Source organism: Pongo pygmaeus, chromosome 8, assembly GCF_028885625.2.
Source record: "Pongo pygmaeus isolate AG05252 chromosome 8, NHGRI_mPonPyg2-v2.0_pri, whole genome shotgun sequence".
Lineage (NCBI taxonomy): Eukaryota > Metazoa > Chordata > Mammalia > Primates > Hominidae > Pongo > Pongo pygmaeus.
The window spans coordinates 23,357,501-23,384,170 of NC_072381.2; the positions used below are offsets into that span (position 1 = coordinate 23,357,501).

A 26,670-nucleotide genomic window follows, 5' to 3' on the forward strand; every position below is an offset into this window, starting at 1 on the left:
TTAGCAGACAAGAGGAGGGGGCATGAGAACGGGAGGGTGTCTTGAAAAGTCTTGGAAATCGGTGTATTTTGCAGGTGTAGAAGTGCCTAATAACCATGGCTAGTGCGCGCTCCCCAATGGCGAGGGTATGACAGGGACAGCTGGCTCAGTTTTCAGTGTGAAAACACCCCCTCGGTGGACCAAACACAACGACACTGACCTTTCTTCGGGGGGAACCAGGGATGTGCCTTTGAGTGAATTAGCCATAAAGACGTCTTGCTATGACTTTTGTTCCCCACGAAAGCAAAGAAATATTGCGTTTAATATGAGAAGTACTGTTCACAGCTTTTCCGTGCCTCTTAAGAAATATTACAGTGCTGATTTACTGGCCTTCTTCTACCGAGTTGGCCCCAAGGGCGGCTGGGGGTGGTGGGGTGGGGACGGGGCAGTGAGGACAGAGGAGGAGGCGGAGTCAGAGAGCTAAAGTGCCTGTTGCCTGTTTCCAAAGCTCTCTCTTTGCAACAGCAAATTTATCAATCTTTTCATCTGACAATACTTTGAAATATATCATTGTCATCTAGAGTTGTTTGATAGATTATCTGCAGGCACACAGCCTTTTTCAAGGTCAAGTTGAAGATTCTTGTTTGCTGTTTAACTGGGTTGTTTCAAAACTCAGAACAATGCCTGCCTGTTAAATTTTCACTTGTTCTCATGGGGCATTCGAAAGCAAGTTTTCCTATTGACCGGGTCTCTGGACATTTCATCCTCTTGAGCTAAATTCAGCAAACAAGGCTTAGGAATGAAATCAACAGAAGAAGACATGAGATTTAACTTAGCATTTGCAAATGCCAGAGAGATTAAGTCGTCTTTCGTATCTGCTCAAAATGTGTACTAATTTTTGACTGCATGTTGCAGGCTGGTTATGGCCAAACACATCTCAACTTTGACTTTATTCCAGTCGGAAGCAGTGAACACACTCCCCTAAAGCAGAAAGGCAAAGAAATTGTGACCACTCTTGTTTTTGCCAGTGCATAACCTGTTGTTCTAAAGGCATTTTAAAATAAAGTCAGCTGCTTCTAAGTCACTATGTTTTTTATAGACATATTTATTTCTATTTTTTAGTGGAAAAACTGGCTTCACAGTTTTCTCTATATCTGCGTGATTGATTTTTTTTATTCAACTAACTTTTATTTACCTTGCAATAATGTTCTGGACCAATGTGATAAATTACAGATATGCAAATTTCTTTCAATGGTGTTGTAAGTGTGTCTAGCTGGAGCTGAATAACTCCTTGCAAGTCAGTCTGTGCGTGCTCAGGACCCCAGGGAGCTGATCAAAGCACCCATTCTCTTTCATCCCCGGTATTCTCCTCCAAACTATTTCGATACAATATGTTTCCATGATGCACTTAATGTGCTAGGGACATAGAACTCATTACAACCTAGCTAGTTCTGCGGACCTCTTTGTTCCGCGGCAGAAAGTCAAAGAAAAAAGGAAAAGCGCTGCCAGTTGCCAGCTTTCTGAAATGCTAAAGCATGCGTCATTTTTCACCAGGTCTCGTCTTGATATCCTCAAAAGACAAACTATGAAACCGGCCTCAGCCCTTTCTGGCATTAATTATACTGCTGTCCAGCCGATCTGTTTTTCCTATTATATGCATTTCTCAGCAGGGATTTTTTTTTTTTTTTTTGCAAGACTAATGCAGCTGCAAGTTAAACTATGAATGCATTTTCATCACTATGGGAAAAAAAATAAGTGAAAAGGCTGCAAAACATACAGCAAAACTTTTGAAGGACTTCTGATGGACAGTAGATATAGGGCAGGACTTGGGTGGTTTGCAATTTCTCCCAACCTGAAATTGGCTGAGAGCCTCAGAAATTTCCAATACATCCAGGGTTCTGTGGAGACCTTTACTGTGCCATTTGAAACTTTGCTTTGGTACCCAGATAAATCTTGAAGGTTCAAGTTTCTCTTAAAGTTCTGAAATGAAGCAGTTTGATATTGCACCCAACCAGAAGGCTGCTTCCAAGGAATTTCTGTCCAGGACGATGGCACAGAGAATACAAATTTTATTTCATTTCCTCTGTTTCTTGTAGGGTTGATTGGTTGGTGGAAATGGCTGGCAGCCAGTTCTGGGAAAGATTCCAGACCTGACTCCGATTAACCCTCTCTGGTGAAACTCTGCTGGAAACCAACTCACCAGCAATTGCCATTAATCTACTTACTAATTAAGCCAATTCATTTCTAAAGGAGAAAAATTCCTTTCTTTAGCCAAACTGATGGGAGGAAATTTGAAAGAAGCGCCAAACTGTGTAACTGTAATTCAGCCAAGGACTGCTAAAACAAGGTGTTGATATATAGCAGCAGATTTAAAACAAGTTTCTAGGGCAACACTCCTTTGGAGACAGCGGCATATAGTGCATAGTAGATGAAGCTCGAATAATGCTCCACAGCGCTATACCATCCCGTGTACTTGCGTTGAAAATAACACGTTTCTCTCCAATTAAATCTTGTTCCTTTACGCACAAATAAATCACCTCTGCAGCTTTCTTTTGAACTAAAGTATATCAGCTTTATGTGACAACTACCACAAATATATTTCTTGAGACTTAATAAATAACTTTAGAATTCTGTAATCCAGAGCCTACGATTCAGATACAGGCTCTTAACAAGGCCTTACTTGTAGTTAGGGGAATAGAAAGAACCAAGTTGGACATTACGCATGGAAGAAAAGCAAACCCGCCTTTTGGTAAATGGTGTCTGGCATTTCAGCAGAATCTTGGTTTGCATCCTTACCAGGAAGCAAAACTCCAAAGAGTTTCCCAACTTACTAAAGAATTTCTGACAGCCTTTAAGATGCGGCTAGGTGCCCTGTGCCGGGGTAAGATAAGAATGAATCTTCCTTGAGGAAATGTACGATCTCCCTCTAGTCTTGACCCACCTTCATGGGGACTAGTTATTGGGCGAGGAGACAGCAAATCAGGTTGATGCTTTTGGTATAGAAAGACTGGATTAGAGAGGGAGTCAAACTTTTTAATTAAAGTCCGTTCTTTCCCACTCTTAGACGCCTGGGCCCTTCTGAGTCCCCGGAGCTTCCTGAATAGATGTGGTTGCCTCGCAGGTTCAGTGCGCCGCGCTCACCCAGCACCAGCCAGCGCTTTCCTTAAAGGCGTGGAAAGCAGCGCGCACAAGGCGCGCATTGAGGTCTGTTCGAACGCAGTGCTCGTTAATGTACATAATCCGGAGAGATTAAACAATTAGTTTAGAAAATCCTTGGAGATAGTATCCTTTGCGAGGGAGGCACCTTACACCAGGACGGCGAGGCCACTCTTTCTGCGGCCCGGTCTGCGCAGCCCAGGCTTCTGCTCGGTTAATCAGCAGTCTCTGCGGGGCTGCTCTGGCGCATGGATGGCTCCTCCAAGGACTCTTCTTTTGGGGATTCCGACAACTTCCCTAAACGTGAAGAAAGGTGGACAGACATAAACTTTGTTTTACTTACCATACACAAACCACTCCCCACTCTTCCCCCAAAGCATTTTGCATCATTTTTTTAGTGGGTCCTCCCAGCCCTGGCCCTAGCTGGGAGCCTCTTCAGGAACCTGGAAGAGAGATGGTGAAGGAGGTAGGGCTGGCAGGCAGATTATCCCTGGCCTTCCAGACAGCGTGTGCCAGCCAAGCTTTGCTCTGAGACAGTCTGGGGCTCTCCGGCAGCCCCAGACTGCAGGAATGGTCTTAGGTGCCCCTGATAAAGGCCAGTACTCAACATTCTACTGAAGCCATTGTAACAGGATAAAAAAAGTGGGAAGAGTTGTCTGTGTTTAGGCCCAGGGATTTGATTTTTCCAAGATTTAAATTTCCATTTGCTTTGCAATCTTTCTTCCATGTGAAATAGAAAATTATAAATGAGAAGGAAAGAAAACCACATTGGCCCTGGGCTCTGAAACTGGGGAATGGGAAGATGTCCCCACCCCCCAACCTCAACGTTGGGCTCTCTGCCCTGTGGGGAGGAACATTTACCTGGTGCGTAAATTGTGAGGAAAGCGTTGGGGGTCTGAGACAGGAAAGCCACAACATGGGATGTGATGTTCCAGCTTTGAAGGGGAACAAAGGCCCTGGGCTAATCCCAGTGAAAGCCGGGAGCGTGGAGAAGGCAACAAAGCATTGCAGCCTGCGGTCACCGGTAGGTGTCAATGTGGACACTTATAGCCGGGGCAGTGGGAGAGGGGAACACAGAGGAGCCAGGCTGTCATTCCAAGGCTTAACATGAACAAAGATAAAAACGTGACAACCTCGGCTTTCAATGGTTGGGAGGTTCAAAGTGGAGTGCTCCAGAGCCTATCTGGGTCAAGTCTTTTCTGCAGAAGGGCCTTTCTTTTTCTAGTCAAGTATCAACCAGGAAAGCCCCAAGGGCCTTTTCCCAAGGTAACTTTTCTTACTCAAAGCTTTCTTTAAAGTAATGTCCAATGCTACACACTGCCATAAAGATACGGAGCTTGTGAGATGCCTGGAAATAGCATAAAGGGCATTGTTTTCTGCACCCCAGAAACTCCAGGAGGCTGCATTCAGCCCTTATGAACTTGAACAGGCTACCTAAACTTTCTGGATAAGCTTCGTGTATTCTTTTGCACATTTAATGAAAAGAAATGAAATTTCTTTTTATAAAACTATGCATACATGTAGATGAGTCAATGGGTTCCATAATTTAGAAAAGTACTCATCTTACAAAGAAGTTCTGGTAGTACAATGTTGAAGGAATAGTGGAAACTTGCTAGAGTTCAGTATACTGGAGATTTTAGTCTATTAGAAATCAGCAGACAAGGAATTTACCAACAAATAAATCTCCTGAACAATCCGGGAAAGATAATTAAGAATCTTCTACTAATACAACCCATTAACAAAGATTATCTTAGAAAATCAATAAATGGACATGATAAATTATGTTTATACGAATAACTCAGAAACATTGCTTTTTAAAAAAATTTTACCACTAAAACCAAAATACGAGTTAAAAAATCATAATGTAATAAAATTCTGATTTTTCTTTAGTTGAAGTAAGTCTCCTAAATAATAAAAAAGGATGTAAATATCCTTAAAAGACTAATGACATTTCACAGGTAATGCAATTTAGAAAGAAACACTTCCATGTTTTCTTTTCCAACAATGTGCATTTTTGTAAACTGCTATAAATTGCAATTCAAAAGCACTGATCTCGCCATCCCCAATCATTTTTTATACTGATCAAATGAATGCAGATACTCCCATTTGGGAGGGGCAACATGACATTTCACTTGGCAGTTCTAAACAGGTCACAGACCTTTCACAGACCCTAAGGCAGTGGGAGGGAGCTCTTTACTAAACCGTGTAACCAAATCAAACCAATGGTTACCCCTTTTCAAAACCAATGGAATGGTTTGCACAATGCTATTCACATAGCAGTACAGAAACTGAAAGGATGGTCATCCAATGGAAATTTCTTTCCTTTTGTTTAAACTTGCAGAGCTCAAAAAGTAATACTTGAGGGAAAACAATTACATGTGCTATGATAAAAATAATAAAAAATACATATGCATTTTTGTTGGCACTACAGGGCTCAGCTGTAACTGTCCATTTGTATGTATATATATGCACATGTATGTATGTATATGCATGTATATTTATTGAAGATGTTGCTTTGTTTGAAATCTTCGGCACAAAGACACAACAATGCTGCCCTGGAGATGACCTATTGCTTTCAAGTTGCTTGAACACATCAGAATTTCCATTGTTAGGGTTGATTAATTGAAACTGATAAGTTACCATGAATAAAGATTGTTTTTCTGTTTAATGTGGTGGGCCTGATTTGGTAAATGCCTCATTCATGTAGCTTTGCAGTGCAGCATATGGGTAAAAGTCATTCAGTATCACAAACATATACAATTTATTATGCTTGTATGGGCACAGCCAAAGGCCTATTTTAATGACAAAGTTTCAATGAAAAATTTCATTTAAAGAGTCACTAGTTACATGAAGTGTGATTTTATAATTTATTCTTAGAGTTTCCAGCTCTGACTTTCTGTAGATAATTTAAAAGATATAATATTTTAATGTAGTTTAAAAAAGATGTATATCTCCAAGTTATGCCTCAGCATTAGTCATTGGAAAAAAAGCAGAATCTATCTTAAATGTTAGCAGACACACATGAAGAGAAAGCACTGTCATCTGATGCCACCTCTGTGCCATACTCTTGATAAAGTTTCATTGCATACAAATTGATAAAGTTTCATTGCATACAAATGTTTCATTGCAAGGCCATCAATTACAGCTCACACTGCCCAGTTTATGAGAAAATGCAAAGGAGCTTGTTTGGTGAATAACATGCCAACTTCCTAAAGGCTTTTTTTTTTTTTGTCTTAATGAATGAAGTCAGAAGACAACATTTTGAAAATAATTTAGGGACTATCACATGAAAAATCCCAGTGGACCTATTAATGTTTTTCACAATTTAATTACTGTGAACTTCCTTTACTGGAAAGCTGATGTCACTTTGAAAAGAGTTAACTACATTAAAAACGATCACGAATATTTACCAATAAAGGGAAGGTTGCTAATTTTTTGTAATGACGCTGTACAAAAACTTTTATTTTTTGCCTTTTTCGTTTAGGTTGCTCAGGTAGTAATGAAAAATATGAAAGGCATGCTAATGAACTAATGAATCGACTGTACCAACCATCAAAGAGATAGTTACCATATTCAGCCTTTAACGTCTCATCAAATAAATTCTCTGGTCATTCACGTCCATGAAACAGTTCAAGTTCATCCAACATTTCTCAATTGAATTAGATGGGCGATTTCAGTTCAGCCCTTCTGGAGAGTAATAAATCACATCGGTCATAGTTGACCACAGCTAGCATGTGTTTAATAAAGGGCTGGATGTCCACTGGAAAGCTAATCAGTACACTGGCACTTGTAAAATTCCCTCCTGCATTTTGAAGTGATAATCTGTATCTAATTTTTAAAGAAAAATTTACTTTCCTTTCACTCTTCTGAGGCCAATTTCTTTTCTGGACCTGAATAGAGATCATTGGTGAAATGGCACCAAATAGCTTTGGTATGTGTACAACAAAAATCCGCCTCTTTGTAGAACATAACAAATTATGCAATGTTCACAGATGCGCTTCACATTGTGCCTTTTGTGAGAAAATGAAGGCCCAACTCTATTCCCCACCCCCCTCTTTATGAAAGACTGGGCTGCCAATGCAATCTGTTCTACTCCTAGAGAAAAATAAACACTCTTAATATGGAAGCGTTAGGTAGTTGCCTCTAAAAGGATTTTCATTTGAACGTTTGGTCTATGCAATTTTTGCACGTACGAATTTGAAGTTACAAGCAGCTAGTTTTTCTTATGAACAGATGAACAACTTGGAGCCTAAGGATTGAAATGTTAAATGCTCCTGTAATTCACCTGTAATTCACCTTGACATCTCCATATTTAGTGGAAATGCTGTATCACACAGTTTCATGCCTGAATTTATAGGTTCCCAAAGAAATGCAGTAATATTTCAGTCACAGTTTTAAAAACATACACACTGAAAATATTCAAAATTTTGTTTCTGTATCTTGGTTTCTGATTATTCTTATGGGAAAAGTGGTTATTAATATATAATTCTGAATAGCAAGGTAGCGATTTCTGCAGAAATGGTGAAGAACGCAGACAGACCTCAGGAGGCCCACCTTACCTCATGGGACTTCCACAAATCCTGGTCTGACTTTTACAGAATGTGCTAGTCACTAAGTGACTGTCTTAGAACATAAATTCCAGACACTGAGAAAAATCTCTATATCCTCAGTGCCTCACCTAGGCCTTTGCTTAGGTATTCATAAAGTCTGTGGAATGAATGAGTGAATGGATTAACAAAGAGAAGGTAAAACCTAGAAGGCTAAGTAGTGTGTTCCACTTGTTATCCACAGCTTTTGCAGTTCCCTCACACATTGACTCTGGTCTTGGCCCTGTGACTTGCTTTGGCTAATGGGATAAGAGCAAATGTGACCTCAGCAGAGACTTGAACAATCCTTGTGCATTGGAGCCTGCTCTCTTGCTGCTCTGGAGAACCCTGAGACCACCATGAAAGCAAGCTTGGCTTAACCTACTTGATAATGAGGGACATGAGGTCCGGTTACCCCTGTCACCCCAGTAGACAGCCAGCATAAGGCCATCAATAACCAGCTGAACACAGAAGCTCAGCGAGACCAGGCAGAAGACGCACCACCTAGACGAAGGCATGTGTATGGGCACAGGTGCTTGGAACAGAATGAAACAGCAGGGAACTGCAAGTCATTTGTGACCACTATGTTAGAAAGCTCACATAAGGGAGAGGGTGGGGTTATGAATGGTCTTGTAGGCTAAACTGAAGAACTTGATTTTATCTTGAAAGCCATAGACATCTGCTGAAGGATTCAACAGGGAATAACAAAGTGTGAAAAAGTGAAGCGAAATATGAAATCCTTAGCAACCTCAACATTTAAGACACAGAGGAGGGGCAAAATTGATCAAGCAGGAGAGACTGAGAAGGGCGCTCTGAATAGGTGGAGGAGAAGCAGGACAGGATGGTGTCTTGGAGGTCAAGAGGAGAGCACTTTCGAGAATTAAGGTGAAGGATACAATGTTTCAGTTATGTGAGATGAATAAATTCTGAAGATCTAATGTACAGCAGAGTAACTATTCAACAATAACGTATTGTATACTTGAAATTTGCTAAGAGGGTAGGTAGCTGTTAAGTGTTCTCATCATAAAAGGAGGAGGAAGAGGAGAAGGATGAAAGAAGAAGAGACGGAGAGGAAGAAAATGGTGAAATGATAAATATGCCAGTTAGCTTGACTGTGGTGATCATTTCACTTAAGTATATATAATTTTTATTTGTCAATTATATCTCAATAGAGCTATTCACAAAAAAATTAAGGGGCCAGGCGCAGTGGCTCATGCCTGTAATCCCACCACTTTGGGAGGCTGAGGCACGCGGATCGCTTGAGCTCAGGAGTTCGAGACCAGCCTGGGCAACATGGCGAAATCTTGTCTCTACCAAAAATACAAAAACTTACTGGGCGTGGTGGCGCACACCTGTGGTCCCAGCTACTTGGGAGGCTGAAGTGGAAGGATGACTTTAGCCCAGGAGGCGAAGGTTACAGTGAGCCGAGATTGCACCACTGCACTCCAGCTTGGGCAATAGAGCCAGACCTTGGCTGAAAAAAAAAAAAAAAAAAGGAATTAAGGAATGCTTAGCAGTAACAAAATCCTGGAGTGAGTTCAAGTGAGACGAGGACTAGAAATTGTATTTGCCATTTGTCAGATTCTGGTGACCCAGTGGATGGCAGTGCCAGACGGCAATGAAGCCAGGAGGAGAGTGGAGGAAACTGGAGCCAGAGAAGGCGAGCAAGCAGGTTCTGACAAGCAGGTTCACATCAAAAGGAAGGAGGGGCAGAGGGCAGCTGCTTGCAGAGGAAGCAAAGGCGAGAGTAAGAAAAGGAGGCATGGGCACATTTATGGAAGAGAATACTGGACATGGTGGTGTTCTCCAGGACAAATATGGATATTGTGAGACCATAACCTAAATTCATGAAATCAGGAGTCTAAATGGAGTTAACCTCAGACTCAATTTTTTTTTTTCCTTTTTGAGACGAAGTCTTGCCCTGTCACCCAGGCTGGAGTGCAGTGGTGTGATCTCGACTCACTGTAACCTCCACCGCCTGGGTTCAAGTGATCCTCCCACCTCAACTTCCCAAGTAGCTGGGACCACAGATGCCTGCCACCATGCCCAGTTAATTTTTGTATTTTTAGTAGAGACGGGGTTTCACCATGTTGGACAGGATGGTCTCAAACTCCTGGCCTCAAGTGATCTGCCCAACTCGGCCTCCCAAAGTACTGGGAGGATTACAGGTGTGAGCCACCATGCCTGGCCTCAGACTCAGTTTTATCAAACATATATAGATCACTTGCTATCTGCTAGGAAAGTGGCAGGCACATTTATACACAAGCCTTGTCACATTTGATTCCTTAATGCTAGAACATATGTTGAAGCTTCAAAGAAGTAGCTTTCTAACTGATCAAGGGAACATATCTCTTTTATGGTGGACACTGAATGGCAGAACTCCTTACCCTAAGTCTTAATACAAACTGAAAACATACTGCCACTGAACTCATTTGGAAAAGTGGGTATCAATGATTTAATGTGATGCCATCGAAGTTATTAAATTGTTACCTTGTATTTGCTTGCTAGAGCTGCCATAACAAAGTAGCACAAACTGGGTGGCTGAAACCAACAGAAATGAATTGTCTCACAGTTCTGGAGGCTAGAAGTTCAAAATCAAGATGTCCGAAATTTGTAGGGCCATGCTCCCGCTGAGACCCTGGGTGGAATCCTTCCTTGCCTCCTCCTAGCTTCAGGTCGTGGCCGCCAATACTTGTCATTCCTTGGCTTGTGGTTGCATCACTCCAATCTCTGTCTCTGCCGTCACATGGTGTCTCCTGTGTGTCTCTGTCTTCACAGGACATGTTCCTCTTATGACACTAGTTATATTGAATTGAGTCCACCTAGAAGACCTTCGCTTAATTACATCTGCAGAGACTCTATTTCCAAATAAGATTACATTCGTAGGGTCCTGGGATTAAAGTCTCAACATATTTTTGTGAGGCGGTGTGTGTGTGTGGGGGGGGGGATCACAATTCAACCCATAACACATGCTTTTCCAGAGAAGGCAACTTACTGCCTAGGTCACGGACAGGATACACAAGGAAAAGGCTTTTATGAAGATACAACAGACTTTAAAAATGTTCTTTAAAAAAATGACTGGTACTTAATGTATGCTTTGGATACGGGGGATAACAATAACTGTGCCGTTGTTTACAAAGGTAAAGTGTTCTTAAACTAGATAAAATAAGGTAGAAATCAAATGAAGTTTCTTTTATCCAGAACATGAAGAGAACTGATTTGAACACATAGGATATTTTTGGTGGGGGAAGAAGAGAGAACAATGGTATAGTGAGTTCATGATTTAGGACTTCATATGGGCCTGATAGATAAAATTTAAAAAGAAAAACAGAAAGACATACTGGAAGAACAAGATAAACATGTCTCTTGTAACGAAATGTGAAGTAACGAGCCAGCCTGTTAGGAATTGAATTGTGTCTCCCTAAAGATGCTGAAGTCCTAACCTCCAGTACCTGTAAATGTGAGCTTATTTAGAAACAGGGTCTTTGCAGATGATCAAATTAAGATGAGGTCATTAGGGTGGACCTTAACCCAATATGTCTGTGTCCTTATAAAAAGAAGGAATTTGAACGCAGAGATGTAGGTAGAGGGAAGGCAATGTGAAGACACAGGGAGAATGTCATCTACAGGTAAAGGAAACTCAGGGCTACCAGAAGCTAGGAGACAGTCATGGGACAGATTCTCCCTCGCAGTCCTCAGAATAAACCAACCTCACCTTGATTTCAGACTTCCAGCCTCCAGAACTGTGAGAATATTAATTTCTGTGGTTGAAGCCACCTGGTTTGTGGTAGTTTGTTATGGTGGCCTCAGCAAAGGAATACATAGCCCAAACCACATGTCTCTTGTTTCAGCTGCAGAAACCCATCCTGATGGTCAAGAATAAAGCTCATATTTGGTAACAGAAGATAAATGTGCTTCATGCTGGATGGAAGAACAAATTCACTTCTTGAAGGCAGAAGCTTTAATGAAAGAAAGTTGAGAAACAACAACAACAACAACAGTTTTTAACCTGGGCTATGGCTTTGTAGTAAGCCATGAGCCTAGGAAGGTTAGAGGTCACAGACTCAATTCGTGCAGAGGAACTGAGCTAGACCACCTGCTGGCTTGGAGTCTTCAGGATCCTTCATGTCACAGCAAAGTAGGCACCCCCAAACTTATAAGAACTGGCTATAAACTGGGAGTGAGAGAGGCACAAGAAGCAGTCACAGAACTATATTCAGGAAATACTGTATTGAGAGAGAGAGAGAGAGACTTGAGCATGCAAACCTAAGTTCCAAAATAAACAAAGGATAAAATGCTAGGCAAGACAAAAGCAAGATAAGCTATCAGAACATGAATTCACTCCAGGTAAATTTAGGTTGATGAAACAGTATGACAAAGATTTTAAAACTTATGCTTAGTATGTTCAAAGAGTTCGTGTTTAATGATAATTATCATAAAAAAGGAAAAACAAATTATGATACAAGATAGCCCAGAGTAAAACAAGAACAGTGGCTTTGAAAAAGAACCAATTAAACTGTTTGGAAATAGAAGAGTCACTAAAATGAAACACTAAAACATGGGATAAATTGGCATGGCTAAAGAGAGAATTTGAATGTTGGAAGGTACTATTGAAGAATTCACCCATATACACAACAAAGAAAAATTAGAAAATGTAGATTGGAGGCAGGGAGAAGAGATTGAGAGGTGCTTCAGAAGAAATAAGCATAGAAAATGCACAGGCAATATTTGAAAATGTAGTAGCTGAGAGATTTCTAGAAGTAAAGAAATACATGAATCATCAAATCCAAATTTTATCGTGAATATTGATAAATACATCATTGAATACATTGAACACCATAAAGAAAACACTAAATAACTACAAATGATAGGAAAATTGACACCAGACTTCTTATAATCCTAAGTAGAGGCTCAACGGTGATGATACAAAAGAAAATGTGGAGGAAAGAATAACTGCCAACCTAGAATTTCATGTCTTGCTAAATTACCATCAAGAGTGAGGTAAAAATTAAGGCAAACAAAATTTACCATCAACAGGCCCTCACAAAGCAAATTATTGAAGTAATGATACTTCTAAACATACACATATACTAAAACATACGCATATATAAACATATACAATAAAAGAAAAGAAACACAGCTTTCAGCTTTCAAATCAGCACGGGGGAAATGATAAAATACAGAAAATGTTATCAACCTAAAAGAAAGCAAGAAAGAATAGAAAGTAAAGCAGAATATCAGAAAATACAAAAATAAGGTAATAAAAATAGTCCAAATATATCAATAATCACAACTGTAAACAATAAATTCACCTGTTAAAAAGTAGACTTTACCAAAGAGAACTAAAAAGAAAAAAGGTATCATTTTAAGTTGCTTAAAAGAGAAAAATGCAATATAAAGAATCATAAAAATATTGAAAAAATGAAAAAGATACAATGCAAATACTACTAATATGAAAGCTATTATAATGTTATTGATATAAGACACAATAGAATTTAAGACATCAAAGAATTACCAGGGTTAAAGAGGCCCGTGCATGCAACAATCCACCAAGAAAAAATATGATAAACTAGGAAGCATTTAACATAGCTTTGAAATATATAACAAAAAACTAACAGAATTACTAACAGAAACTGATCAATCTTCAGTCATAGAGATATTTTTATATTTCTCTTTCAGAAAACGTAAGAGATTAGGCATACAATAAATTAGAAGAATGAAGAATGTCTGAACTACCAAATTAATAAGACGAGCTAATAGAAAGGTTACAAGGAAATTAGGAGTCATTAATTAAAGGTAAAGCAATCTCAACGAAGCATATTTAAAAATCTCTGTGTTAAAGAGACAATCATGATGGAATAAAATACTTAGAGTCAAGCAACAGTTAAAGTGCTGTCAAAATTTATAGGATGCAACTAAAACATTTTTAGAGTCATAAATGCACTTATTAATATGGAATAAAAATAAAAAATGAGTAAGCTAGAGGAAAAAACAGAAATATCTTTTAAAAATAGAAGGAAACAGCAGAGAAACACATAAATCCAACAACCAAAAAAAACTAGAGCAAATTAATAAACCAAAAAGTAGTACTTTAGAAAAGACTAAAAATCATATAACACTTTGACAGGATTAAGAACAAACATATGGTAAATATATAAAACAACATCAGGGAGAGGCTGAGTGCAGTGGCTCACGCCCGTAATCCCCAGCACTTTGGGAAGCTGAGGTGGGCAGATCACTTGATGTCAGGAGTTCGAGACCAGCCTGGACAACATGGCGAAACCCTGTCTCTACTAAAAATATAAAAATTAGCTGGGCATGGTGGCATGCACCTGTAATCTCAGCTGCTTAGGAGGCTGAGGCAGGAGAGTCGCTTGAACCTGGGAGGCGGAGATTGCAGTGAGCTGAGATCTTGCCACTGCACTCCAGCCTGGGCAACAGACCAAGACTCTGTCTCAGAAAAAAGAAAACATCAGGGGCAGAAAAGGGGCATAATTACAGATATTTTAGAATTAACAGGAGAATACAATGAACAAGTTTATTTCAATGTATTTGAAAACCTAGATCAAATGGATTGTCTAGAAAAAATGTTGCAGCAATTGACTCAATAAAAAAATAGAACACTAACAGCTATTAAAGAAACTAAATTTGCATTCGAAAATCTCTCTCACCTTCACAAAGGACACTAGGTCCAATTTGACAAATTTTTCACACCATCAAAGAGATATCTTTTTTTTTTTTGAGACAGAATCTCACTCTTTTGCCCAGGTTGGAGTGCAGTGGCACAATCTCAGCTCACTGCAACCTCTGCCTCCCGAGTTCAAGAGATTCTCCTGCCTCAGCCTCCTGAGTAGCTGGGATTACAGGCATGCACCACCACACCCGGCTAATTTTTGTATTTTTAGTAGAGACAGGGTTTCACCATGTTGGTCAGGCTGGTCTCAAACTCCTGACCTCATGATCTGCCTGCCTCTGCCTCCCAAAGTGCTGGAATTACAGGTGTAAGCCACCATGCCCGGCTGAGATATCTATTATATACTAACTTTAATAATCTGAAAGAAGAAGTAGAAGAAGGTAATCCTTCCTACTGAGTCGAGTACAGCCTTTATATCCAAACTACATAATGGGAATTCAGGGAAAAAAAAAATATAGAACAAACTCAGAAGGAAAATTCTAAATAAAAGACCAGAAAATTAAAATTAATTATCAACACAAAAGTTAAGAAATATAAGTATAATTTAACATGAGAAAATGTATTAATGTATTTCAACATTAACAGATTAAAGGAGAACGACCACAATTATCAGCTTAACAGGTAAAGGGGGAAAACCAGGTAAAGCTTAGCCATCGATTTGTTATAAAAACTTTCAGCGCCTGCTATAGAAGAGAACTTTAGTGACTTGATTAAAGAATAGCTATGACAAACCTACAATAAACATCATACTTCATGATGACACTTTAGAAATTATCCTGTTAGAGAAACCAAAAAAAGGGTGCCACCGACTGCTGTATTACAATAACGGAAATTCTAGCCAGTGCATTAAGCAAAGAAAAAAAATAATAAGTTCATACAAGAGACAAGTCTTTCAAATTATAGATGATGTGATTGTCCAAATATAAACAAGAAATTTTTCAGCTACAAGGCCCATAGAGTTCAGCAAATTTGTTAAACATAAGATCAAAAGCATAAAACTAGTCAATAGTAATAGACCAAGACTCTGTCTCAGAAAAAAGAAAATCTTTTCTTCGAATGATCATAGAAAAATGATTCCTTTCATAATAGCAACAAAAAGTATAATTTACTTATATCTATAAGTGACTCAGGAATAAATCCAATAAAAGATGTGTAAAACTTTTATGAAGATAGTGTAAAACATAATTTAAAAATATACAGGAGGCTCCAAATCAATGGAAAGTTGTAATGTATTCATAGCTGGAAGGATTCAATATAATAAAAATGTTAATTCTCCCAGATCAATCTTTGTATCAAAATACAAACTGTCTTTCCATGGAACTTGAGTAGAAAAGACAAGTAGGTAATTTGCACAGAATGAAGGTCCTAGGAAAAGCTGCTACCAACACAGAGACTTGGCACATGTCAGAGGTGGCATTACAGAAGGAAGAGGGGCAGGAAAGGGAGGGTAAATGATGATATGACAATCAGCTCTTCTATTGGAACAAAAGACTACAAAACTACATCGTCTACAAAAATTAATTCTGTGTGGCGATTCCTCAAGGATCTAGAACTAGAAATACCATTTGACCCAGCAATCCCATTACTGGGTATATACCCAGAGGATTATAAATCATTCTACTACAAACATACGCACATGTATGTTTATTGCAGCACTATTCACAATAGCAAAGACTTGAAACCACCCCAAATGTCCATCAATAATAGACTGGATAAAGAAAATGTGGCACACATACACCATGGAGTACTACACAGCCATAAAAAAGAATGAGTTCATGTCCTTTGCAGGGACATGGATGAAGCTGGAAACCACAATTCTCAGCAAACTAACACAAGAACAGAAAACCAAACACCACCTGTTCTCACTCATAAGTGGGATTTGAACAATGAGAACACATGGACACAGGGAGGGGAACATCACACACTGTGGCCTGTCAGGGGGTGGGGGGTACGGGAGGGATAGCATTAGGAGAAATACCTAATGTAGGTGACGGGCTGATGGGTATAGCAAACCACCATGGCACGTGTATACCTATGTAACAAAACTGCACATTTTGCACATGTACCCCAGAACTGAAAGTATAACAAAAAAAATTAATTCTGGTGCTTTAAAAGGCCTAACTGTGAAAATCAAATTAGTAATATTTTTAAAAGACAATGTGGGATTGTTTCTATAAACTTAGAGTAGGAAATTTTTTCTAGGAAAGATAATAAAAAGAACAATTCATAAATTAAAATATTAAAAATATTACTACATAAAAACTTTTTAAAAATTTGATTCAACTAGACATCAAAAGCAAAGTTACAAGACACGCCACAGGCAGGAAGAAGACAGTGAAGCGTGAAACTAACAAAGAGATAATGTTCAGAATGTATAGACTCCTATAAAAAAGAACCACCCAATTATAGAAAATCATCTACTTCTAGCACCAAGAAATTCATAGACGAGGAAACTAAAATGGTTAATACATATATAAAAAATTACTCTTATTAGTTATCAGGACATTTCAAAAAAAGAATAAAATGCAATTCACACCCATCATATCAGCAAAAATTAAAAATATGGCAACTCCAAGTGTTAGTAGGAAAATGGAACAATATAAACTCATAACCTACTGATATGTGTGTAAAGTAGTGTAACCAATTACTAGCATATTCTGACACTATCTAGTAAAGTTACTGGAACTCAGCAGCTCCTCTTCTAGGTATTTAGTGAACCTCTTGCACATGTACACTATGAGAAATAACAGCTATTTATGAATCTAACAAATTGAAAATCTTCTGAATTCCCATCAACAGCAGAATGAATATACTGTAGAATATTCATATTATACAATGGAATATACTATACAGCAGGTAAAGTAAATGAACTCAAGCTACATACAGCAAAATACTGTAAATAAATTTCAAAAACATTTATAGGTAAAAATTAAGAACACATACTTCCACCGTCATGGATATAATGCTTGAAAACATGCCAAATGATGTTATAAATTGTTTGTCCATGTATATGTATAAGAGTGTGTGTCTGTGTAGTGATACAAAATATCTATGACTGACAAACTCTAAAATCAAGGCAGTGGTTGCCTCTGGGGAGAGAAGGAGGAATGATAGCAACTCAGCCTTCACTGTCTTACTTTTACGACTCAAGCATGGCAAAATCTAATAGAGCCAGGTGATGTTCAACATATAATTCTCTGTATTCCCTTAATATCTGAAATATTTCCTAATAAAAAAGTGTCTACATTAACTATGTCTATAAATACAATTATTTCATCGTTTTTGGATCAACTCTAGCTTACATTTGTGTAGAATTCAATAGTAGACAAAATCCTTCCTGTAACATCCTTTTTTCCATGTGATTGTTTATTTGAAGCTGGGCAACTTTGATTAAAGAAGTTGAACAAGCCGGGAATGTGATAAGCTGAAGCTTGAAACCCAGCGACATTTGTAGAAGCCAACACTTCATAAATACCACTTTTCTGATCTCAGTTTATTCCCACAATTTCTGAAATGGGGGTTCCTGCAGCTGAAAGGAATATTAATATGGTACCTTTCATATACAAAGATGTCATGTCAAACTCAGTTAAGGGTACACTTGGTAAGCCCATGGATTTTCATGAATCCATGTATAATATCCTGTAACATTTTGCCAGCAGACTCATTCCTAAATTAAAAAGTTAATACCCACTTGTCTCTGCACTAATTAAATCCTTTCTCAGTATTTTCTTACTGCCATAATGGCTTATATGGTTTATAATGCCTCTTAAATGACCGCAAAATCAGTCTGCAACCAGGCAGCAAGGTTTGGGATGAAATCATTGTCACAGGGTAGAGAGGCTGCTGGAATCCAACTCATGGCTCAACTGGACTAACAACACACACCAGAAACATTCTTGTCTCCTGCCTTGTGCTTTAGAGAGCTTTACGCACCAGGTGTAGGTGTGATAAGGAATGTGATTAGTGGTATTTATTAAATGAACTTTCGTCTATGGATGCTTAAAAACATACTAGACTGAAATAAGACAGTCCATCAAATTAATAAGGGACATTTTAATAGGTATTAGCCTAAGCTTTTTTCTACTAAATTTTTATCATCTTGCAAATTCAAAGTAATTACCTGCCTATTTATTTCAAAGATTAACACTGTATTTTCAAAGCATATGGGTGGCTTTCCCTTTTCATTTCTAACATTTTTCAATCCCAATCTGACCTATGGACAGAGCCTGAGTTACAGAGAGAGCCTCTTATTTTTGTCATCACTTCTCTAATCCAGTTGGTCATCCTAACCAATTTCTATGCCATTCAGAATTCACTGTATTTGGAAGGAAAAATTGAGAGACAGGCTGCTGATCTTTCCCGTTTTTATTTGTTTGTTTGTGTTGAGACAGAGTCTTTGTTGCCCAGGCTGAAGTGCAGTGGCGCCATCATGGCTCACTGCAGCCGCCACCTCCCTGGGCTCAGGTGATCTTCCCACCTCAGCTTCCCTAGTAGCTGGGACTACAGGTGTACATCACTACACTAGGCTATTTTTTTTTTTTTTGTAAAGACGGGGCTTCCCCATGTTGCTCAGGTGGTTCTCAAACTCCTGAGCACAACAGATCCACCTGCCTTGGCCTCCCAAAGTATTGGGATTACAGGTGTCAGCCACCACTCCCAGCCCCAGGTTTTAATTTATCATCTAATATGCTAAATTATATGCCTCAAGTATTAATAGAAAATATCTCTAAATAAATGTATAAAAAGCAAGGGAAATTCCTAAGAAAAGGTAGTTGAGAATTAGCACAAGTCTCAAAGACAAAGATGACATGTACAACCTAGAAATATAAAATTTGAATAATAGGTAACTGATGGTAATAAGGGAAGTAATGGAAAAGTTGGTGGCAGTGACATTAACATTTACAGACCCCGTAACACATTATATTTAATAAATCAGGTTAGTCTTGGTATTAACTTACAATTCATTGATTAACACCTTCTAACATTTTTATGGCCATCAATTATATGTGAAATATATTGTTTACAAATACATTGTAATATTATAAAATGTGCACTTGAATATGAATCTGAAAACCTTAACAAATTATATCCATTATAGCTGACAGTCTAGAGACAATATATAAAACAATGCTAACACTTATGCTTGAAACTTCTTTTTATCTCTTATCTAACTTCCAATTTCTTACGTGATTTTAAAACTTATTTTTGTATTTAAAACAACAGGGGCAACTGAACTTCACTTTCAAACAACATTTATTTCTATAAATCAGTGCAAAATACACTTATTGAAAATATATCTTGGGTCCAAAGCTTCAAAGGGTAAAAAGAAAGATTTTAAATTATATCTAATATATTACAATTGTTCTGTCCTTTAAAACACTTTTCAGATCACCCCCTGGATGATTCTTCCCTAGAAGTCTCAGAGAATTAACAACACAATGTAATCTAGGTTTAAATTTGGGTTTCTCCTGTGTTTCAGATACTGATGTTTGAGCTTTCTCTTCCTGACAAGCCACTTAAAGAGTCACTGTTACTTTGAGGTTTTATCTGTAAGATTCGTGTCTTTTGGGCTCATTAAGAACATTTCCAAAGATTACAATGTCAATAGCACCTAATTACTGGACTGTGAGAAAGGTCTTCTTGAGTACATAAAATCTGTGGCAGTGCACAGTACACAATGGGCAGCTCAGATCCCAAATTTTATCACAAGTAAGTAGCAAACAAATTAATAATGTTACCTGTGCTCTCTTGGATAATTACTACTGCATAAAAACTGCTTTGAAATGTTGCAGATAGTATTGTACCTCATTTTTTAAATCCCCTCAGAGTAACAAGGATTTATTTGTCTCAAACTTTCTGTGTTGCATGCACCACTTGACTTTCTTGCTCTGCTTAGAATTTTTCGAACTTGCAACATAACAAAAAATCATTTTCAACCGGCCTAGGAAGAACATATCACCTGATATAACATTATTTTAAATTATATTTTATATTTTACTTTACTCTTTTCAAAATATATACTGTATGTTTTGATACTACTGCTGGATTTTATTTTTTACTTATGCCTGGTAGAAAATCAGCTATTAAAGAAGCAGAGGAGGCTGGACACAGTGGCTCATGCCTGTAATCGCTAGCACTTTGAAAGAGTATGTATGGCAGCAGGATAACTTGAGCCCAAGAGTTTGAGACCAGTCTAGGCAACATAGTGAGACCGTCTCTACAAAAAATAAAGAAATTAGCTTGATGTGGTGGTGTGTGCCTGTAGTTCCAGCTACTCAGAAGGCTGAGGCAGGAAGATCACTTGGGCCCAGGAATTTGAGACTGCAGTGAGCTATGACTGGACCACTGCACTCCAGCCTGCACGACAGAGCAATACCCCATCTCAAGAAAAAAAAAAGCAGTAGAGATTAGCTGTTTTAATTGATTAGCCTACTGTTTAGGGAATCATTGCTTTCATAGGGAGGGTAAAATATAGATTTGGAAGGCTTTAGCTTGGGATTATACTATGAACAGCTCAAGAGGACAGGTAGAGAGAGGAATTAGCTAGGCATGTCACATATATGATCTCACTTCATCCTCATAACAAACCTATGAGGTGGGGTTGCCATGTCTGTTTTACACAACAGGGAGCACTAAGATGAAGGCACCAGTGAGTGAGTAGTCACCTGAGCTTGGAAGCTCTGTCAGCCTCCAAAGCCCAGGTTCTTTCTGTTACACCATGGATTTTCCACACTTTTTATTGAAATGGGATATTTTCCATGTTGGCATGCACGAATCCTGGGGCAGGTGGAAATAATTGAGTGGGGATTAGCACGGACCCTTAGCCTACACTGTATTTGAATCCAGCTGCTCTACTTATTTGCAATATAAACCTAGCAGTTTACAAACCTCTCTGTATTAAGTGGTCTTACCTGTAAAATGGGGGAAAGCAAGAGTACCCACCTCATCGGGTTTTTGTGAGGATTAAAGTAAAAACGTGAAAGGCATTTAGAATATTACGTATATCCACCGAATGCTAGTCACACATAATTTCACAAAGTATTTTGTGGTGTGAAAGTATAGCCTAAGAAGTTCAACCTTTGATGCCAACACTGAGGATTCTGTAACAGAAAGGATAATATTCCATAGGATATTTTAAATATTAATGTTCCTATCCTATTTACATATTTAAAAATGGAATGCATTTTAACTTTAAAGTGTTCGGTTGGGATCTGTTACCAAATAGGTTATAGCAACCCCTTATGTTTTATGTACCCGTATTAGTCCATTCTCACGCTGCTATAAAGAACTACCTGAGACTGGCTGATTCATGGAGAAAAGAGGTTTAATTGACTCACAGTTTCACAGGCTTAACAGGACACATGGCTAGGAAGCTTCAGGAAACTTACAATCATAGCGGAAGGGGAAGTAAGCATGTCTTACAATGGAGGAGCAGGAGAGAGCGAGAGAGAGAGACAGCGAAGTGCCACACACTTTTAAACCATCAGATCTCATGAGAACTTACTAGCATGAGAACAGTAAGGGGGAAATCAGCCCCTATAATCCAATCACCTCCCACCAGGCCCCTTCTCCAACTGGACGTGAGATTTGTGCGGGGACACAAATCCAAACCATATCAATACCTAATACCTCTTTAATAGGTATTTTTGAATTAGTGCTTGAAAGCATTAATAATGTATTAAACTATTTCTGGGGGGTCTGAAGAGGGTACTCAACCTTGTAAACTACTTTGGGAGCTTGGAATAACTTGTTTGGTGAAGATTAGCAATAATCTTGGCTAATTTGGCCCTTTGATTAGCAATAATTGCACCTCAGATAAACCTTACTGGCTGCAATATTGCCACTGCACAAAGCTATTTTGGCCCTTTAAATGTCCAGCCCAAAAGCCATCTGCAAGGCATTACCACCAAAGACTGTGCTTTCTAAAGAGAAGATTCATTTACTCCCCAAATTAGAAAATTAGTAATTCAGCTTTCCTCTTAACATGCATTTAGTTGTTTTTATTCAGTAAAAATAGGAAATTTATTTCCAGTAAATTTTGGATTAACTGGAACCAATTAATAAGAAATTTTTGTTAACTGGATTATTTCCCAAAACTATCTTCAGAGGGAAGAACATTACATGTCAAAGCTGTATCTGAGATTGAATACGAGGAAATTTCATGGTTATGTCCACAGGCATCTGGTGTGAGCATTTTATCTTATGCCTCCTCTATAGTGCTGATTGATATTCAGAATTATGAGCCTTATAGCACACTGTGAAATTATGGATCATAAAACATATTTATATTCAATTTTATTAGTAAGGCAAAAAGGTGAGCTAATAGATTTTAGGAGGATTTTCAGTAGACAGAGCGGCAATAACTCTACCTTTTGCATTTTCAGGGCTTAGAAAAGGGAGTGACGGTGTTTGTTTCAGTGGGGCTGCCTTATGTGTCATGTGGCCATCAAAATTTATTTGTGTTACTTCAAATGGACCTTTGCAAAATAGTTTTCTTGGCTAGGGAAAGTCAATTTTCAAGGCAAAATCCTCAATTGAATTTTTAGGGAATGGAATTCTATGGTTAATTAAACTTCCTAACTAAAATTGCAGGCCATAAGTGAATTAATAGAGAAGTAGAAAATCAAATACTGCATGTTCTCACTTATAAGAGCTAAACACTGGGTACACAGGGACATAAAGATGGGAATAAAAGGCACCGGGGTCTCCAAAAGGAGGGAGGGAGGAAGGTAAGGGTTGAAAAACTTCCTATCCTATGCTACGTTCACTAATTGGGTGATGAGTTCCAACAAAGCCCAAACCTCAGCATCATGCGATACATCTACACAGCAAATCTGCACATGTACCCCTGGAACCTAAAGCTAAAAAAAAATTTCAAGCCAACTAAATTCATTAATCCACATGTTTACAATAAAATGTGAGTACATTAAGATGCTTTAGAAATAATTTCAGCCTGGGCAACATGGCAAAATCTCATCTCTAAAAAAAACCAACCAATCAATCAACCAAACAAAAATCAGCTGGGCATGGTGGTACTCACCTGTTGTCCCAGCTACTCAGGAGGGTGAGACAGCCAGGTTGCCCAGGCTGGTCTAGAGCTCCTGGACTCAAGCATCCCAAAGTGCTGGAATTACAGGTGTAAGCCACCAGGCCCAGTCTACTTTTCTTCTAATTATTAAGTTGGAAAAAAATAGGAATTTAACAGGAGCTTCAGGTTTGTTGGCAGTTTAATTTAAAAAAAGAAATGAGATTCCAACTAAGGCAGTTTCTGGTTTTGAAGTATAACTATTTTTTTTTAAATTTAAAGACAAGGTCTCACTCTGTCACCCAGGCTGGAGTACAGTGGCTTGATCTTGGCTCACTGCAGCCTTGACCTGCTGGGCTCAAGCAAATCCTCAACCTCCTGATTAGCTGGGACTACAGGTACATGCCACCATGCCTGGCTAATTTTTGTATTTTTGTATTTTTTTTTTTTTTTGTAGAGGTAGAGTCTTATATGTTGCCTAGGCTGGTCTCAAACTCCTGGTTTCAAGTGATCCTCCCTCAGCCTCCAAAAGTGCTAGGATTACAGGCATGAGCCATTGGGCCTGGCACAGATTGATTTTCAATTAGCAGTGATCAGTAGTCAGAAGTATATATTAATATCCTTTTATTCAGTTTATCTGTGCAATAATTTTATAAATTGGCTGAAAAAAGTCATGCATTCACCAAGAATACCAAATACCTCAGGGTAAAAAAGAAAAGCAAAGTTAATCTAGACTAAGTAGCCATTCTGGTGTGAACCTCATTTCCAACAATAAAGATTCTTACCTTTTGGTGAAAGTTGAAGGGCTGCCTGATCACTGACTACATCCACATGCTTACCGTCTATCTGTAAGTGAACCAAAACTTTTCATTACTTAAGTTGAATAATATTAACTCAGTAAATATTTAATAGAGAAAAATAAGCTACTTACTGAAGATGTACAATGACTTGAAGAGGATGTACCTGTCATGGTAGTTCTAGACTGCACTAATAAGGGTTTTACTTTCTGAAAGACACAAAAGATATGTACTGTGTTATCAGGAGGAAATAACAGTCAAATCAAATGGACGTTAATGTTCTCCAGCCTTTAGTTGACCAAGATATGGAAACTATGCTTGTCACTTATTTGCTCAAATATGGCTGCGGAAATCCTTTTCTTTATTCTAATGGGATAGAGCCTCTTTCTTCTTCAGATCACTTTGAAAGAAAATTTAAGAAAACGATTTTCCTTAGTATCTCTTCTGACTCTACTTCCTTTTGACTGTCCCTACAATTGAGACTTACTACTTGCAACTGGTTGGAAGCCACAAGGTCATCCCCACCACCTTACTAGAAGCTACAGCAATGGCGTCCTGATTCCCAAGTTAAAGAAAACACTTTCCTGAAATTAAAGGAAGCACCTGCTTCTAGAAATGATCTATTATGAGATCTAGATGAAAATCTCCTTAAGCCTTTTGGCTGGGACAATGAAGTATAAGAAAATATGGATTCAAGGAAATGTAGACAGATGACTCTGGAAATGAATAGGCTGAGATGAAATGCAAAGGACTTTTGGATGTGGTATGGAAAGATTACTTGTGAATAAAACACAGACATAGAACTTAAATCCAAACAACACTTTCATTTTTTACATTCTTCAGTGTTGCTGTAAGCTGATGAAAAAAGCAGGGGCCAGGCACTGTGGCTCACACCTGTAATCCCAGCATTTTGGGAGGTCGAGGTGGGAGGATCGCTTGAGTCCAAGAGTTTGAGACCAGCCTGGGCAACATGGCAAAACTTTGTCTCTACAAAAACTACAAAAGTTAGCTAGGTGTGGTGGCACATGTCTGTAGTCCCAGTCACTTGCAGGGCTGGGGAAGCTGAGGAAGGAGAATGACTTGAGCCAAGGAGGTCGAGGCTGCAGTGAGCAGTGAGTATGCCACTGCACTCTAGCCTGGGTGAAAGAGCAAGATGTTGTCTTAAAAAAAAAAAAAAAAAAAAAAGCAGCAGGCAAGCAGAAATACTCAGGTCCAAGACCAAGAGAAGATGGAAACCAGGACTTCCACCCTGTAGTTCTCATTCACTTTGAGGGCATTTGCCAAACTTCCTGAATATGTGCATGAGTTGTCAAAGGTTCCTATGACTTGGGAGGAGAGGATACAACTCAGGGCCCACCTAAGGTGTGGAATTTAACAAGACACTCCCACCCCACTGTAAGTCTGGGTCTGAAATGCTATAACTAGAGTAAAGGTAAAATACTACCTCAAGTGAGGCTCCCCCAAGCAGTCTGCAAGGAAAATGCATTCCTAAGGTTGGCAACTAGTTGAATAACATACCCTCCTGTGAATTCCTAACCATTACTAGCCCATGCCATTTGCCAGCTGAATTCAAAAGGTGGTCTGAAAATTGATATGCTAAAAAAATTAATTTAACTAATTCCAGAATAATGATGTTCATGGCAACTGAAAGAAGCACATTTAAACCTTTTATGGAAAAATTCCTCTTCAGCCAAGTCCTCAGAGAATTTTTATAAATAAGGTTCCAAGGAAAGTGAGCAGCTCATTGTCAAAAATCTGTAAATACATCATGAGTAGTTGCTAGCATAAACAAGATAGTAGAACTAGAGTCTCTAAAACTTCAAATATAGAAATTCTCACAGAATATAAAATAAGTATGTTTAATATGTTTCAAGAAATATAAAGTAGAAGCTTGATGCGGAATAATTTGTTTGCATATTTAAAAAAGCAAACAAAATTTATTTCTATTTTTTAGAAAAATGATAAGTATAATAATAGAAATGGAAGTCAAGAGGCCAGTTTTAGCAGAAAAATTATACATCTGTGAAAATAATACTTAATACATTGAAAGAGAGAATGAAACATACTATCAAGGACGCAGCTCAGAGAGACAAAGTGATGTCAAATATAAAAACTAAGCAATAGCAATATGAAGGATAGAGGGAAAAGGTATAACCTCATTTGGTCAGAGTTTTAGAAGACAGAAAAGAAAAGGAGTATGGCAAAATATAGAGTTAAGAACTGAACACTTTCCAGAACTGATGAAACAAACTAACCTCAAATTTCAAGAATCCTGATAAATCTCAAACAGAATAAACAAAAAGAAATTCACAACTAGACACATCATACTGAAAATGCAGAACACTGAAGAAAGAGACCTTAAAAGCAGCTAAAGACAAGAGACAGATTGATGTTAAGAAAGTCACAGTTAAAGAGATAGCAACATTCCAATGG

At 38.4% G+C, this 26,670-nt stretch overlaps 1 protein-coding gene and 1 pseudogene across 2 annotated transcripts in view; both read right to left on the reverse strand.

Moving 5' to 3' along the window:
- Positions 1-2,991: 2,991 nt before the first annotated feature.
- C8H10orf67 (chromosome 8 C10orf67 homolog) overlaps positions 2,992-26,670 on the reverse strand; it is a 162,276-nt gene continuing 138,597 nt past the window's right edge. For both annotated transcript variants that reach the window (XM_054436314.2, XM_063669644.1), the window contains exons 14-16: positions 24,372-24,446; positions 24,226-24,286; positions 2,992-3,432 (exon numbers count right to left, since the gene is read on the reverse strand). In XM_054436314.2, the coding sequence (XP_054292289.1) occupies positions 3,350-3,432; positions 24,226-24,286; positions 24,372-24,446 (219 nt within the window). In that variant the 3' untranslated portion in view covers positions 2,992-3,349. The remainder of the gene's footprint in view (positions 3,433-24,225; positions 24,287-24,371; positions 24,447-26,670) is intronic.
- Positions 22,205-22,270, reverse strand: LOC129007057 (U4 spliceosomal RNA; annotated as a pseudogene).